The sequence below is a fragment of the Zonotrichia leucophrys genome, chromosome 17 (genome assembly GCF_028769735.1).
Source record: "Zonotrichia leucophrys gambelii isolate GWCS_2022_RI chromosome 17, RI_Zleu_2.0, whole genome shotgun sequence".
Lineage (NCBI taxonomy): Eukaryota > Metazoa > Chordata > Aves > Passeriformes > Passerellidae > Zonotrichia > Zonotrichia leucophrys.
The window spans coordinates 2893037-2910689 of record NC_088186.1 but is presented as its reverse complement, the minus strand read 5'-3'; the positions used below and the strand labels follow the sequence as shown (position 1 = coordinate 2910689).

Sequence of the window (17653 nt, the reverse complement as noted above, 5' to 3'; positions counted from 1 at the left end):
GTCATTACAGAAATGCTCTTTTCTGATTATTTGCAGCTGGGGTTAGGCACTGGCGGAATAAATGGGATTAATTTTGCATGAGCCCTACCAGTCATCCCTCTCTCTGCTCCTTGGAACAATTCTGCTGCTCAGCTCCAAGGACAGGCTGGATAACTGGAATGAAAGGAGCTTGGCAGCCCAGCCATGCTTGTCTAAGGCTCCTCTTCTCCTGCCTCAGGGCACAGAGAGGTCTCCACACTCCTCCACATGCAGCCCAGGTGAATTAACACCCACTGAGAGCTGACATTCCCTGCAGTAGGCACAGCTTAATGGGAGCTGACCAGGCTCTGGCTGGGCTCAGCTTTGCTCTTTTCTCCTCCAAACCTTGTTCTGCACTTCCCTGCTCCTCACACCTCCCTGAGCAGCTCCCGGGGAGGTCAGGGTGCTGCTGGTTCATCTCTGAGCCTCACAGACCACAAATAGCTTCACCTTTGCTGAGGAACGCTCTGGCCCCCGGAGCAGTTGTACAGAACGCTCCAAAGCCTGCTGGCCTTTGCCATGCAGGTCACCCATACATTTTTAATAGATCCCTGCAATAGTTCCAGTGTCATCCTGCATGAGCAAGGGGCACTGTGATGGTTTTTCCAAGCTGGAGGGGCACCCTTGGCATTTGCCCCGTGCTGTCCTGCCGTGCCCTCGCTCTGCCACTCCAGGTAAGTCCCAGCCCACCACAGTGGGGTTTGCCAGAGGGAATGTGGGATTTGCCAGAGGAAACGTGGGATTTGCACCCCCTCCTTTCCTCCCCACGCCAGCTTGGCTGCGGTGAGGATGCAGACAGGAGCGGATGTGGCACCCATCCATCCGGGGAGCAGATCCATCCACCCACCAAGAGCTGAGCAGGATGGGAGCAGGATGGGATCAGGATGGGAACAGGATGGGAGCAGGATGGGAGTGGACTGGAATTAGGCTGGGTGCAGGCTGGAGCAAGAAGGGAGCAGGATGGAGGCAGGATGGCAGCAGGCTGGGAACGGGATGGGAGCGGGCTGGAAGCAGGATGTGAGAATGATGGAATCAGGATGGGATCAGGCTGGGAGCAGGATGGAGCAGAATGTGAGCAGGCTGGGATCAGCCTGGGAACAGGCTGGGAGCAGGATAGGAGTAGGATGGGATCAGAATGGGAGCAGGATGGGAGTAGGATAGGAGCAGGATGGAATCAGACTGGGAGCAAGATGGGAGTGGACTGGAATCAGGCTGGGAGCAGGATGATATCAGACTGGAGCAGGCTGGGATCAGCCTGGGAACAGGCTGGAAGCAGGATGAGATCAGGCTGGGATCAGGCTGGCTCAGGAGCAAGGCCCTGACGCAGCAGCAGCAGCAGCAGGCTGGGTGCCTGATTCACTTTGCCCACAGACGTCACCACGGTGCTGGCACTGCTGGGGTGACGTGGCGGTGGCAGGAGCAGCACCCGTGGGCTGTCCCTGTCATGTCCCCACCGTGGGACAGACACATCCAGCCCCGCTGCAGAGCCCTTCAATATGGCTCGGTGCTAAATAGGAGCTGACGTCAGACCCGTTCCACCTCTCCCAGCCTGGAAAACAGGAGGGAATATCTTAATAAACCCGATGGCAGCCAACCTTCAAAATCAGGTCAGCCTCGCTGGCGTTCCCCTCCCCTCCTCACACCTCCAGCTCGTTTTCTCACTGCCAGCCCAGCCAAGCTCCTGCATCATTCCCTGGCGGGGCCAGATGGGCTCCGGGCGGGAATGCGGCACCGCTCGGCTCCGGAGCTGCGCGGGCACCAAAGGGGTGCCAACCATGCCCGGTGCTCCCCGGCCCCAGGATGCCCTCCCTGCCGCTGGGCTGGTTGTGGCAGGTGCTGCTGGAGCAGGCTGGGTGGATCATGAAGTTCTGCTGAGGTTTGTGCTCACCAGGAGATGGAATTGTGCACCTGGGCTGGAGCGTTTCCTCCCAGCCAGGTGTGCTGCTGTCACCTCTGGTGCCTGTCAGAGAGGCCAGCCTGAGTTTAACCTCAGCTACACCCCTCATTTCCATGTCAGATTGCTGAGTCCTTCTCTGCAGAAAAAAAAAATCATTTATGAAACGGGTTTTGCTGTGGTAATCTGGGAGCTGCTGTTGATGAGGCAGTAAATAATGCATGGGCTGATTGCCCTTTAGCTGTGCTGAGCGTGTGGGAAAGGTCAGCCTTGGGGTGCACGGGGGGCTGCCTGGCTGCTGGCAGCACCTTTTAATGAGCCCCTTCTCGTTTGGCAGGTGCAAAACATGTCCCAGTCGATAGAGGTGTTGGACAGGAGGACTCAGAGAGACCTACAGTACGTGGAGAAGATGGAAAACCAGATGAGGGGACTGGAATCCAAATTTAAGCAAGTGGAAGAAAGCCACAAGCAGCACCTGGCAAGGCAGTTTAAGGTAGGTCTGATTTCCAAACTGCTTCGGGAGCAGTGGCCAGGGGATTGTGGCTCCCATCCCAGCTGTGGGGTCCTTCCTGCCCAAAGCACAGCCAGATCCAGGCTGTGGCCTCACCTCCTCAGCCCTGCATCTTGTTTTAGGGTAAAATCACAAATCCCTGTGTTCCCACACCCATCTGGGTGCCCGAAATAGGGCGGTGCAGGTGATTCTATCAGTGGGGTCTGCAGGGAGACACCCCAGCTCTGGGTGAGCTCTGGGTTCCCCTCTGTGGCCAGGCAGCTTCTCCATGCCATGCCCAGCACCCATTTCTTGGGAAAAAAACCCAAGAACTGGGGCTCCCTTTGCATTCCTGGCAAACCACAGTGGGCAGTCACCAAACCCCATTTCCCCTGGGGGTGGCTGGAGAAAGGAGTTCCTCAATCAAACATCCCTCCCCTGAAAAAAAATACCCCAAAAATACAATTATTACAGCTGTCCTCAGGCTGGCAACCTGCACATCTCCAGGATTTTGTCCAATTTTGGGTGTTGGCAGCAGAGGCAGCGGCTTCTGATGGGTTTTGTGTGGTGTCCTGGCGCTGGGCAGAGGGGGAGAGGAGCTGCAGCCTCTGGAATGCAGCTGGCACTGGGAGCAGTGGCCAAACCCTCAGGAAGTTGCTGAGGATGAATGAAATTGCCAAAAAGATGTTCTGGGCAATACTGGAGTTTTAAATTTTAGCCGTGCTGTGGGTTAATAGATATAAAAAATCAAATGGAAAAGATTTCTGGTGGAATTTGGGGACTTTTCTGATCAGCCACCCAGCTGATTCCCACCCTCATTTGCAGGCAGCTGGCTGGTATTTTAAAGCAGATTTTTTTTTAATGCTAAATACTGAAATACCATGATTATCTCATAAAAAGATGAGAAGATGGTTCTTAAAACTTTTCACCAACTCCACCTCCTCCGCTCCCCATCTCCAGTTACTGCAGGACCCTAAATTTAGCTCTGCAGTCTGGATGGAAAGACTTGAGCATGAGTTTCTTTTATTTAATTATTTCTTTATTTCAGTTATTATTGTTTTCCCCCTTCCACCATTCTGATGAGTTCAACCCTCCCCATTGCCTGCCAGGGAACTTTCAATGAAATAAAATTTAAAACATTCCCCGCGTGCAAAGCACGGGAGGGACAAAATCCTCGTGGCTTAAATAGGAGGGGATGGATGGGAAGGAGGCTGAGGAGGAATTCCTGATCCTGTTCAGCCCCAAAAAAGCTTCAGGACACAGGCAGATGTCACAGCCCTGGGTGCTGGGAGCTTGGCCACTGTAATTTGAGCAGCACCAGGGATTTTGGGTGTTCTAACACGCTTCATTAACGGGTAGGTGCATGCATATTAATGTCTACTCATTAGCTGCTGGAGCAAAGCATCTGCAACAAAATGCTGCATTCTGAGCCTTTAAATGAGCAAAAAGCAAAAAACAAACAAAAAAAAAATTAAAAAAGAAAAAAAAATTTCATTTCTGCAAAATCCATCTGATAATGAATTTTATTTTTCTGTTCCGCGCTTGAAACCAGTGAGGAATTTTTTGTCTAATTTGCTGCCAAAGCAGCATTTGAAAGAACAGCCACAGCATTTTGTTCCTGCTAATGCCAGCATTAAACTGTGAGTGCTTTGGAGCTCTTGTGTTGGTTTTTTTTCTCTCTTTAGTGCCGTAAGAGTATTTGTCTATGAATGGCTATCTATATAAGGCAGGTTAGTGAGCTAGATCCTCAACAGTATTTCATTTTCTTGCTTACAGGGCTAACTAAAAAGCAAGTTTTTTCAATGCTGCAGTGACTGAAGAAGCAGTTCACTCCCATGTAACCATGAAAAGAGGGCCACAGAGCATTTTGCACCATGCATTGATTTTTTTGATTATTTTCCAAATTAGCACCATATCTCACTAAGGAACCTTGAACCACACAACCGAGATCTTCCTTTGCATGCAATTGTAGATGCATTTCATGAATAGTTTGAAACCCTTGTCAATGCATATATATCTTATTTTCTTTTATTTTTTGGAAAGAAAAAAAAGAAAAAAAAAAACAACAACTCTTTGTGTATGTGATCTGAAGCATGTAACCCTAAGATGTTGCATTCTAAAAATGACAAATAAAGGCCTTTCCCAAATATTTTGGTGTTCTGCAGCCTGTTTAATATGTTCTTGCCAAGACATCATTCGGACCAAAAATAATAATTGAGCTAATTTTAATGCTAATAATTGTGGGAAATGTGAACATTTCGCTCCCATAGGAAGCACCCAGGTCAAGGCAGAGTGTTGCAGATTTTTGCACGCATAGCACTGAACCGAGCTTATTTTAACCTTGCAGGCAATAAAAGCGAAAATGGAGGAACTTAGGCCTTTGATACCAGTGTTGGAAGAGTACAAAGCCGATGCCAAATTGGTATTGCAGTTTAAAGAGGAGGTCCAGAATCTGACGTCAGTTCTAAACGAACTCCAGGAGGAGATTGGCGCCTATGACTACGAAGAGCTTCAGAACAGAGTGTCAAATCTTGAAGAAAGGCTTCGTGCATGCATGCAAAAATTAGGTAGGCTCAGAACCACCACGGTGGCTCCAAGGCCACCGGCGCCAACGCACGCATCCCGGCCGGAGGCAGAGATGCCCCGCTGGACATCTGGTGCCGTGCCCGGCCGCGAGGGATGAGCTCCACACAGCCAGGGGCCATCCTGCCAAGAGTGATGCCACCAGGAACATTCCTCCTGGGAGTAGTCCTGCCCAGGATTACTGGCAGGAGCAATGCTGCTCGTGGTGTGAGCGCTTCAGGATGCTCCTCTCCTCTCCTCTCCCAAGAGAGCGGAGCGGGCGTGTGGGCGGCGCTTGCATAAGTGGCAGCTCACGCTTATGCAAAGCCAACACTTGCACCCCTTTTGCTTCTGCATCCCTGGACCTGGTCCGTCAGCAAAGGGCTCTGCTCGTGGTGGGGGGTGTGGGGCTGTGCCTCGGTTTCCCTCGGTTTCCTTTCTTTATTTTTTGCATCTTGCCAATGCCCCCGGAGCAGAGCATGAGGAGCTGGGGCGCGGTGTGGTCCTGCCCCTGCGCGGGATGGGAGTCCTCCCTCTCCCATCCCCTGAGGGAGCAGGGAGCCATTTCCACCAGGCTGCTGCTAAACCACCAGGGACTCATCTCTGACCTCCTCCAGAGGGTTGGAACTCACTGAAACTCCTGGGGCTGTTGTGGGGAGGCTCAGCTGCCACCAAACCCAACGTGTGACCCCAAACACAGGGGGAAGGAGGAGAGCACTGCCTCCCACAGCTGCAAGGACTCTCTGCACCATTTGTTGGGCCAGCTCTGACTTGATTTAATTTCTCCTTCCATTATTGACTTTCTTGCCACGCCATTTAGATAATCCAAACACATTAACTGCTCTGCAGTCTATTTTGGTAGCACATACGAAATTACACTCTCAGGTAACTTCACGGAAGATCAGATCTCTTCTGAGCACTTGATATCCTTGTCAAGGTAATGCTTTGTTTCTCTCTTGGCTCTGCTGCTGGGGTTGATTTTGCTTGTTTCTAGATGCCTCCACACTGTGAGCAGCCACCTCCCCTCCATTCCCTCTGCATTTCCATCCTCTGGTTCCTTGGACATCCCTTGCAGGCTCCAGAGAGTAAAATTCCCATTTAAATGTGGATGCTCAGAGTGTTTGAACAAGTCAGGCACCGAGATACCCTTGGGACAGATAAAACCCCCTGGCCAAGAGAGATCAGAGTTTGATTTCTCATTAATTAATGAGTGCTGGTAGCCCAGGTTTGGTTTGAGAGCAGGACAGGCTGGGGCTTTCTGCCCCTTTTCCCTGTGATGGTCACAGGGAGGGCAGCAGGGTTGGGCAAGGAGGGAAATTCTGACCTTCTCACCCTCTTGAACTTCTAATGGGGACAGGAATGAGCAGGGCTGGAGTCCCCAATTCCTAGAGCTCTGTCAGGTGGGCACGGTGCAGTGGGAAGATAAGGATGAACAGATAAGAAGGGAAGATAAGAAAGGAGAACAAGCCCAGGAGGGTGGGATGGACCAAGGGCACACAGAGACCTCCTGGCAGCCCCACATCCCCTGCAAATGGATCCTGAAGGCAGAGGAGGAGGTGCCCAAGGAGGGGTCCCCCTGCTGCACCCAGAGCCTTCAGCCCATCCCTTGAAGATGAGGAGGAGCTGTGGGACACAGGGAGAGGCAGCAGGAGCAGGGATTTGAGACTTCAAACTTGGGGACAGTTCTTTAACAAAGCCATTCCAACCAGGGAAGCTGGGACAATCCTCCCACTGACCCTAGGCAGGCTTCAAGGGGTAGCTCCCAAACCATTCAGGGCTCCAAAAAAATTAGAATTTGCTCTTGGACCATTAACCCTTTCTGCTCATCCCATCCCTTCACACTCAGGTCCAGCTGGGACCAGGTAAGAAAGAGGCAGGTAGGGATGCTGAGCTCTTGCAGGTAACCTTGTCTAGGAATGTTTGGGTGTTTTTTAAAATATTTCTGAGTTTTTAGCTGGGCTTTTTGGCTTCTTCCTGCCCTTGCTCTCTCTCTGGTGTCGGAGCAGCTCTTTTGCAGCAGCCCTGGGTGCTCACAGAGATGGATTCTGTGCCTCCCCAAGGCTCATCCCAGAGGATTTGCTGCTCACACGGGAAGCTGATTTATTTGGTCACTTAAAAGAACCAGCACGGATTGAATTTCCAATGCTGTTTATCTCTCCGGTGTGTAAACCACTGGAAACGGTTGCTAATTGAGTTAAATTCAGATAACAGCCTTACAAACGCTTTGCTGCCACACAATGAGGCCCTGATTGCTGGGGATTTCGCTTTGCTGCAGGTTTTCTGCTCAGCTGGGCTCGCTGATGTCTCAAGGAGAAGGTTTTAGCTGAGATTTGCTGCTCCCCTGGAGTTTGTGTGCCCCAAACAGGGTCAGGGAGCTGCTGCAGCAAGCACAGGCCAAGGGAGGGGAGGGATGTGCCACATTCCCACCCATCTCACCTCTCCCGGCGAGCTCTGAGCCTTGGCACTGCCTTTTCCTTAGCCAAGGTCCTGTTTTGCATTTTGGGTTTCCTAAGCATTATTGATGGATCAATAGTGAAAACACTTCCTGACCCTGGCATGTGTGTGGAGGGGGAAAAAAAGAAATCAATAATGGCAGCTTCAATCTGTGTTTCTGTTTACACTCCTGAAGATCCCTATTTATACAGGGATTTTAGCCTTTGCATTAATGGTCCTGAGAGGAGATACAGGGCTTGGCACTCCTTGGATCTGGGGAGAATTTAATTCAGGCAGGGCAAGATTTCCTTGGGAAAAATCCTGGTGCAGGGATGGGGATGGAGCCATCTCTGATGGTTCTGGGATGGAGCTCAATCTCTGATGGTTTTGGGATGGGGATGGAGCCATCCCTGATGATTCTGAGATGGGATGGAGCTCAATTCCTGATGGTTTGGGATAGGGATGGGGCCATCCCTGGTGGTTTGGGGATGGGGATGGAGCCATCCCTGATGGTTTGGGGATGGGGATGGAGCCATCCCTGATGGTTTTGGGATGGAGCCTGATGGTTTTGGGATCAGGATGGGGCCCCATTCCTGATGGTTTTGGGGTGGGGATGGAGCTCCATCTCTGATGGTTTTGGGATGGGGAGCTCCCAAACAGGCAACAGATGCAAGATCCAAGCCCAGCTGAGCTGCCACAGCCCCATCCCTGCCTGGAGGGCTGAGATTGGGATTGGGATTGGGATTGGGATTGGGATTGGGATTGGGATTGGGATTGGGATTGGGATTGGGATTGGGATTGGGATCAATACTTGGCTTCCTGGGAAGCTGGAGCAGGGCAGTTCCTGGCTGTGTTACAGAACCACGAGCCCAGCAGGAGCTGGTGCCTGTGCGTTGGTGGAGGAGCTGCTGGGAGCTGCCAGGCAGGACCTGTGGGCAGCATCCAGAGCTGGAGAGGAGGTGGTGGCACCCTGGGAGGAGGGGAGAGCTGGTCCCACCTGCTCCTGCTGGAAAATTCCTCGTGCAGCCAGAGTGGGGATGCATCTCATGGCAGGACAGAGGGACACTTGGGGAAAGGCTCATTTGTGGTCAGGAGAAAGGAGCTGGACAGCTCTGGGTGAAGAGGAGTGAGAGCAGCTCCTCTGTGAGGCCCTAAATCTGCTCCTCACACGTTTCTCCTGTCCTGGGCTCCTGGGTGAGCGCAGGATGAGCTTTTCTGTGGCACAGCTGTTCCTGAGTGACCTGGAATTCCCATGGAATTCCATCTGACAGGAGGGGGGTTTGCAGAAAGCTCAGCTGCTGATATTGCAGGTGTGCTGTGCATCTCCTCAGGTGGGTGAGGATCCCAGGGGCTGGAGCTGTCCATGCTTGGGTGGCAAACCCAGCAAAGCTAACTCAGGATCTTTAAAATCCGTGTTGAATTCCCCCCAGCAGCCTGGGATGGGTTTGCAGCAGGAGAGAGAAGAACCCTCCTGCATTGCTGAGGAGCTGGGCTGTGTGTGCCTCCAGCTAAACGTGTAGGAGATGTTGCAAACAACACTGGCTTACCCTTATCAGCTGCTGCTGCTTTTTTTTAACTGTTTTTTGTTTGTTTGGATTTTTTTAATCAATGAGCTTTTACAGCACGCTCCTCTCCAGGGAAATGGGAGGAAGAGATAAAGTGACAGCAATGTAGGGCTGTGATAATGGAAGGCAGATCTGGGATTAGGGGAAGGCTGGACCCCTGCAAGACATTAAAATTTGTTATTTTAACCCATTGCATCTCTTTGCTCTCCCTCTGACCTGAGAGGTTTGGTGCAGCAGGCATGAGGGCAAACCCCTGTGCCTTGTGTCTCAGCAATCTCTGCTTTTTGGGGGCATCTCTCTTGTTCTGCCTGGGTCTGGAGGCTGTGGGGCACTGATGGTGCCCTCGGTGCACAGCAGGAATTTCTCCCTCTTGTTTCCTGCCCTGGGCTAAGGGGATCCCTTTGGCTGAGGCAGGTGGATGTGTCTGATCAGGAATTACAATGCAGGTGAGAACAGGCCAAGGAGAGAGGCAGCTGAGAGGGATTGCAGAGTTCTGCAAGTGTAAAATCTATGATTCCATGAAGGTCAGGTTGGACAGCAACCTGATCTGGTTGAAGACATCCCTGCTCATTGCAGGGGGCTGGACTAAACAACCTTTAATGCTCCTTAATAACAAACCATCCCATGATTTTAATTTGGAGCAGGATGACCTTGTCCTGAGCTGGCAGAGCTCTCCCCATGTTCCAGCAGCACCTGCAGGGGCTCCCACCTGCAGCCCAGCCCTGGCTCCTGCTGAGCACCACTGCAGTGCAGCTCCAGCACAGCACCAGGGCAGCTTCTGCACCCCAGCACTGCCAGGGGCTCCCACATCCAAAAGGAAAGCTCAGGAAACACCTCCTGAACTCCAGGTGCTGGCTGTGCCCCACTGCCTCTGCCCTGGATGGGGTTTTAAATGGGCTCTGGGGTTTTAAATGGGCTCTGGCTGGGTTTTAAATGAGCTCTGGTTCGGTTTTAAATGAGCTCTGGTTGGGTTTTAAATGAGCTCTCCCTGCCCAACAGGACATCCCCCACCATCCCGAGGCATCTTCACCTCCTCCCCTGTCACCCCTCACTGCACTCAGGTTAAATTTTGGTGGGGCAGCTCTGCTGAAACCTGGGGATATTGTTGGGAAAAGGAGCTGGGATGTGGCTGCACCTCCCATGCTGGGGCTGCAGCATTCCAGATCCATGGGCAGCCCCAGAGAGGGGCTGGGACAGAGCCAGGGCTGGGGAATGAGCTGGAGCAGAGATGCTGCTGCTTCCCTCGTATTTAGGGCTTGAAAACCCAGCGAGGAGCTGAAGTGGCTCCCTGAATTCAGCAGATTTGGAGCTCACACCTGGCTCACAGTGCCCTGCCCATCCTGTGGTGGTGAGGCTGAGCTGGGCAGGACCCTTAGGATGCTCCCACCTTCATCCTGTGTGTGATCCTCCTGAGTGTGTGTGACCTTCCTGAGTGTGTGTGATCCTCCTGAGTGTGCAACACAAGGGGCAAGCTGGGGCTCCTTTTCCAGAGCTGGCTGGAGGATCCACCAGTGTGTGTGATGCTCCTGAGTGTGTGTGATGCTCCTGAGTGTGCAACACAAGGGACAACAGGAAAAGCAGCTGGTAAATGGTCCTTGCAGGGAGGAGATTTACATTGTGGGCCATTTTCCACCTTCCTCCTTTCTCTCCTCTGCATAACCTGTACCAAGCGCAGGTTTCCAGCAGGGCTGGAATGGCCACGGCTGCCTTTTCATCTGGATCAGAGCAGCTCCTCCCTGCACCTGCCTGCTGCTCTCATTCTCCATTCCGGGCCACTCGCAGCTCCTTTTCTCGGGGACAGCCATAAGGACAATTGTCATTAAGAGGTGTGACACAAACAAAAGCATCCGACACTTGTTCCTGAGCCATTCCCTGTAATTAAACCGAGCTTAGCAGGGCACAGAGGGGCGGGTGGGGCGGTGCTGGTGCCCCTCGGGGGCTGTCGTGGTGCTCACCAGCCTTCCCCTCTTTTCCAGCCTGTGGGAAGCTGACGGGAATAAGTGACCCGATCACAATTAAAACCTCGGGCTCCCGCTTTGGATCGTGGATGACGGATCCTCTGGCTCCTGAGGGGGAGAACAAGGTAAGAGTGTGTGACAGCAGCATCACCCGTGTGCCTGAGTGTGACCGTGCTCACAGGGATTTTATGTTGAGGGAAGAGATGAGGATCTGACTCCATGTTTCAGAAGGCTTGATTTATTATTTTATGATATATATATTACATTAAAACGATACTAAAAGAATAGAAGAAAAGGTTTCATCAGAAGGCTGGCTAAGCTAAGAATAGAAAGGAATGATAACAAAGGTTTGTTGCTCAGGCTCTGTGTCTGAGCCAGCTGGGCTGTGATCGTCCATTAATCAGAAACAACCACATGAGACCAATCACAGATGCACCTGTTGCATTCCACAGCAGCAGATAACCATTGTTTACATTTTGTCCCTGAGGCCTCTCAGCTTCTCAGGAGGAAAAATCCCAAGGAAAGGATTTTTACTTAAAAGATGTCTGCAACACCTGAGGACAGTGAATATTCATCACTGGGAAAACCAGGGAATGTTCTCATCCATCCCACAGGACTCTGCTGGCAGCAGGAGGGGCTGAGCATCCCCAGGGAGGGAGGATGAGGAGAAGATGAGCAGCCCCTGCCCTGCTCCCTTTCCTGGGCAGGTGGAACTCAGTGATGAGGGAATTGTCACCATGAGGTCCGTGTGGCAAAAAAAAGCAAGTATTGGGTTTCTAATCTGTGTTTGGCAGCCAGGAGGGAGCTGGGGCTGAGCAGAGGGACCCGTGGTCCTGGTCCCTGCTGCTCTGCTGCTGCCAGCACCTCTGATAATGTCATCTGCCTGCATTTGCCCTCCATCCTCCACCTTCATTGTTGTGAGGAATTAACTGGCTGCAGCCAGAGAGAGAGAGATTTGTTTTGCTTTGTTTTGGTCTTTTATTTTTTTTTTCCATTCAGACCATTCAATTTTGATCCCAAGGAGGTAGGAGGCCAATAACTGGCTGAAAATCAATCCCAGCTCCCCATGACTGATGGAATGGAAAATATCTCGAGTGTTTGCCGAGGATTTGCAGGCAGCAAAACAAAACAAGCAGCAGAAAGCTTGGCTGCCTGTAATTCCCTCCTGCATGCAGCATCCTTCAGAGGATAAAGGCACCAGCAAGGGCTGGATCAGGGCACCTATTTTGGGATCTGTGCCCTGGCACCAGCTCTGTAGCTGAGAGAGGACAAGGGATGCTCTGGAGAAGTCACCCCTGGGTGGTTTCTTTGAAGGTGACTTGAGTTGTCAGGCTCTTTCCCTCCAGCAGCCAACTGGTTGGCACCGCTGCCCCAATTCAACACCTCCATATTTTACAGTTATTAAGCAAAATTTCACCTCCAGCCCAAATAAAACCCTGCTTAGAGGTGAGATGGGAAGGTTTTACCCCCATCACATCCCATTCTGCTCAAGAGAGGGGACAGGATTGTCCCCTTCAGGCTGTGCTTGCTGCTTCCCTTGGCACTAAAACATTTTTCAGCTGAAGCTGGTGGTTCAGATGCTAAAGATCTTCCCGTGTCTTCAGAGAGTTTTGTCTCAAACCGCTATTTTTTGCTATTTTTTGGTATTTTTTTTAGCCATGCCTTTTTCTGCAGCGTATTTTTGTCGTACAAGTGGGCTGCAAACTGGAGCTGGAGCTTCCCAAGCCTCTCTGTGTATTTAATATAGAAAACCTGCTGGGAATTTTATTAGGAACACACCATTAGGTGAACTGCACTGGCTGCTCAGCAGAGTGGGACGGTGAGGATGGGCAGTTCATCATCCCCAGCTCCTGTCCCCGAGCCCCAGGAGGGGTTTGGTGCTCCTGTGATCATTTGTTCATGTCATGAAACCACGGAACACAACCGGGGGAGATTTGTGAGTGCTGTGGGAGCAGCAGGTGGATGCTGAGAGCTGGGATTGCTGCGTGGGGGCAGGAGGAGGTTGCTCAGAGCCAGCTGCTGTGATGGGACATTGTTCATCCATCAATCCCTGCTTTTCCAGAGCTGGGAATGCTCTTGGGTCCTGCAGCCCCTGCACGGTGACACAGGGCTCTGCTGAGCTTTAAAAACTGAGCACAACAACACATTTGCATGTTGAATTTTTAATACCGGATAATGAAATGGAAGCAACAAAGAGAGAGTCATGTTTTGGTTGGTTTTTTCCCCTATAATTTCCCAGCTGAAGTTTCATTTCCAGCTCTGGCTGTTCTCTGATGCTTTTGCAGCCACCCCCAAGCCCAGCAAGGTTTGGGGCTGAGGGACTGAGCCATTTGCACAAATCCATTCCCCACCTCTGCAGCCTTCCAGGGAAGCAGTGACAGAAAGCTGAAATTCCCTCCAAAGTTTTTGGAGACCCCAGTTGACTTCCCAAAGGCAGCAGCCAAATGTTGGGCTGCCCTTCTCAAAGACTGATGATCACACTCCAGACACAGAGCTGTCAGATTTTGCAAGGGGTTTGCAGAAGAAATCTGCACTACATCACCCAAATCTGCAGCCTTAAAGGCTTCCCTCTTGCTAAATTTACCTTTTCTCCTTCCTAAATTTACCTTTTCTCCTTCCTAAATTTACCTTTTCTCCTTCCTAAATGGCTCTAACAGAAAGCAGCTCTCTCATTTTCAGGCAGCAACTGCATCCAGAATGTCAGTGGCTGGCTGGATATTTCTTGTGGATATTAACTGCACAGCTTGGTCATTTGCCTCGGAATTGGTTTCATATAACAAAAGCTTTTTTTGTTTTTTTTAAGGAGTCTAGACAGTGTCCCCAGTGAACTGGCACTTAAATGATGATCTAAAATCTCTCCCCAATCCACCCAGAGCAAGATTTAGATGTCTTTGTCTCTTATATTTCAGCAGCCTCGCTTTAAGCTTTTTGATGCAGCAGTGTATGATTTTTAAACCAATATGGACTTTTTGCCTGAATTTGCCTGACAATGAGTGATTGCATCCCTCGCTCCCGCATTCCAAATTAATGGAGTTGTGCACAGCAGCTGCTGTAATTTACTGAGTGTTACCGCGGGAAGCAAAAGCAGCAGCAGCAGCAGGGAAAATGCTGGGTTTAGCCAGGGAAAAGCTGCTAATTGCCCTGGGGAAGGGAGGGTGGTGCCAGCCACCAGCATTCCCAGGGGAATGCTTAAGCCAAGGAGATATCAGGTTATCCCCCAGGGAAAGCTTTACTGTTGGGTTGATTTCCTGGCTGATTTGGGGCTCCAGAAATTGGGGTTGTTTCTGGATGTAGGTGACAGATGTTGGCTGGATTCAAGGCCAGATTTGGAGCAGCCTGCTCTGGTGGAAGGCATCCTTGGCAGGGCTGAGTTTTAATCTCCATTCCAAACCATTTTATGACGATTGCACAACTCCTGGCTTTGGATTTCTCTCTGTTGCGGTGTGATGTCATGGTTTGCCTCAGATACCCCGGGTTCCTCCCTGATAATTCCCTGCCAGGTGTGTCAGTCACCTCTCCTTTCCCCTCCCAGCACTGTCTGTCAATCCTGGCATTCCAGAAGGGATTGGCAGATTCAAAGGATGCCCTCCACCCCTGGAGGGACACTGGGCCATCCAGGTGTCCTTTGTCCCTTGAGATTTCCCCCCTGGTTGGTGGTCCTCATGTTCCTTCTCTGCCCCTCTCCCTGGGGTTCAAAGGAGCAGCAACCACGGGCTCAGGGAGTTCTGCTGGAGCTGGTGCTGCATTCAGAGGCCTGTGGGCCAGAATAAAGCTCTGGATCCAAACCCTCCATCAGAGCCCACTCCTTTCCTTCACCAGTGCCTTAAAGCTTCTCTGGCAGAGGGAAACCTGAGGAGCAGCCCCTGTTATGGTGGAAGCTCCATCCCACCACCACCAGAGCTCCTGCAGGCCTGCACTTGTCTCCACGGGCCCAGTGCAGCACCCAGCCAGCCCAAAGTGTCTGTGGGGTGAAACACCACACACCCAGCCAGCCAAAACTGTCTGTGGGGTGAAACACCACACACCCAGCCAGCCCAAAGTGTCTGTGGGGTGAAACACCACACACCCAGCCAGGCCAAAGTGTCTCTGGGTGAAACACCACACACCCAGCCAGCCCAAAGTGTCTCAGGGTGAAACACCACACACCCAGCCAGGCCAAAGTGTCTCTGGGTGAAACACCACACACCAGTCAGCCCAAAGTGTCTCTGGGTGAAACACCGCACACCCAGCCAGTCAAAAGTGTCTGTGGGGTGAAACCCCACAGTGCCACTATTTGGTCAAGCAGCAAGGGCCAGACGAGCTCAGGCACGTCCCATCCAGCTAGATATCATTCCAATACTCTCCCTAACCCGCCGTGTTTGCCTCGTGCAGGTTTGGTACATGGACAGCTACCACAACAACCGCTTCGTCCGCGAGTACAAATCCATGGCGGATTTCATGAACACCGACAACTTCACCTCGCACCGCCTGCCCCACCCCTGGTCGGGCACGGGCCAGGTGGTCTACAATGGCTCCATCTACTTCAACAAATACCAAAGTCACATCATCATCAGGTTCGACTTGAAGACGGAGACCATCCTCAAGACGCGCAGCCTGGACTACGCCGGCTACAACAACATGTACCACTACGCCTGGGGCGGCCACTCCGACATCGACCTCATGGTGGACGAGAACGGGCTCTGGGCCGTCTACGCCACCAACCAGAACGCCGGCAACATCGTCATCAGCAAGTTGGACCCCAACACCCTGCAGAGCCTGCAGACCTGGAACACCAGCTACCCGAAACGCAGCGCCGGCGAGGCCTTCATCATCTGCGGCACGCTCTACGTCACCAACGGCTACTCGGGAGGCACCAAGGTGCACTACGCCTACCAGACCAACGCCTCCACCTACGAGTACATCGACATCCCCTTCCAGAACAAGTACTCCCACATCTCCATGTTGGACTACAACCCCAAGGATCGGGCTCTCTACGCCTGGAACAACGGGCATCAAATCCTCTACAACGTCACCCTCTTCCACGTCATCCGCTCCGACGAGTTGTAGCCCGGCCTTGGTTGGAAACTGGGTTTATGGGGGGGGGAAGAATAAATAAATAAATTAAAGTGAAAATTTAAAAAAAAATAATAATGATAAAAAGGAAAAAAAAGGGAGAAACTAATTTAAAAAAAATTGCTATTAAGGGAACATACTTTAAATAAGTAAACATATAAAAAACAGCTGCCAAAATTAAGACCAACACATCATGGAGGATTATTCAGCGTAAGCCTGACAGATCAGCATTACCTCTACATTTCTAGAAGTCTGGCCCTGTGTTATAGACTCACGAGTAACCGTGTACTTGCAGCTGGAACTGCACTCAGAGAACCACTTCAGTTTGGGGTTTTGTTTTGTTTCTGTTCTGATAGCAAACCTAGAGAACATCCTCAAGCAGTAAGGCAATGACTGTTGGAAGTTCACCCTCGGGAGCCTCGCTCTCCTCCGTGTGTGGCTTGCATGGACATTCCCCCGGCGTCACGGGCAGCTGTGATGGATGTGTGGAAAGGAAAAGCAGGAGAAGCTGACCCGTGAGGAGCTCTGGCTGTCTCAACAAGACCTATCACAGGTTAGTTTTCTTTGCCTTCCATTGCAGCTACTGTGTCTCTCAACTGTGTTCTTGTCACTTAGATTAACTGTGCTGAGACCCGAAGTAGCTCATGGATCTGTGTCTTAGTAACTTATTAAACACGATGGTTTAAGTATGTATTATGAACAAGTTGTTGTACCCATATTGTTTGAACTTATGTATTCAGCAACTATATTGTATAATGTATGTCTGTTATTTACCAGAGGTGGCAAAACTTTGTATGTCCAGTTTATGCAATGAATGTTGTAAATGCAATGATGTAGTTTGGATTTAATAAATGATGGTTTTTTCGTTTCTTAAAAGGCAAAAAAAAAAAAAGGTCAGTGTTCACCCTTATACACAGGTAACCAATTTCATGTTGATAATTACAGGAATATTCTCTTACTGTTATCTATCTACATAGCATTATGGTGGTTGGAAATCGCTTCCGTGGAGATTTCTGTGGCAGCAGATTCCCATGGGAAGCTTTGTTTATGGAAGTGTGAAGGTAATTAATTTTTTTTTTAAGAGGAAAAAATTTGTACTATCCACAGTTATCTAAGGAACAATAAAACTATTAGGAGACTTCCCTGCTTTGTTTGGTGTCTTCTCTGTGTGAGTGAGCCAGTGCAGGGGAGGGAGAGCTGGAATTTTTGGGGGTAAATGCTGAGCAGCCATCCTGAGTTTCCTTCCAGGGAATATTTCCCAATGTGTAGCTGGGGCTGGGAGGGTGGAGGGTTGGCTCTCTGCTCTGCAGGGATTCCCTTCTCATTTTCATCTGGAGCAGGCACTGCTTCAAGGACGTAAAATCCTGGCTGCTCCTGCTGTGGGCAGGGTCTGGCCACCCCCTCAGGGACTGACAGTGTCTGGTGTTGGTGCCACAACAGGGGGAAATCTCATCATCTGCCGCCTTTATCGGAGCTGCAGACACTGCTTGGGACCCCTGAGAGCAACTGGATCCCATTCCTTCTTGGCTTCTTGGAGTGTCCCCCACCCTGAGTTTGCTGCAGGCTTCTGCAGGTAAAAATCTCCTTTATTTAACTTGTTCTAAAGAGTGACTGTCACTGTCACACTCAGCCCTCCTGGTTCTGCCAAAGCAGGGACCTCACGGGGTACAGGATGCACATC

General features: G+C 51.1%; 1 protein-coding gene across 4 annotated transcripts in view; it reads left to right on the top strand.

Annotated features, from left to right (window-relative positions):
• Nucleotides 1–17114, top strand: part of OLFM1 (olfactomedin 1) — a 36016-nt gene extending 18902 nt beyond the window's left edge. For 3 of the 4 annotated variants that reach the window (XM_064728158.1, XM_064728157.1, XM_064728155.1), the window contains 4 exons: nt 2250–2405; nt 4750–4969; nt 10939–11045; nt 15292–17114. In XM_064728158.1, coding sequence (XP_064584228.1) covers nt 2250–2405; nt 4750–4969; nt 10939–11045; nt 15292–15966 — 1158 coding nt within the window. In that variant the 3' untranslated portion in view covers nt 15967–17114. Of the gene's footprint in view, nt 1–2249; nt 2406–4178; nt 4552–4749; nt 4970–10938; nt 11046–15291 lie in introns of those variants that run through there. The other variant, XM_064728159.1, reaches the window with a different exon arrangement.
• Nucleotides 17115–17653: the final 539 nt, after the last annotated feature.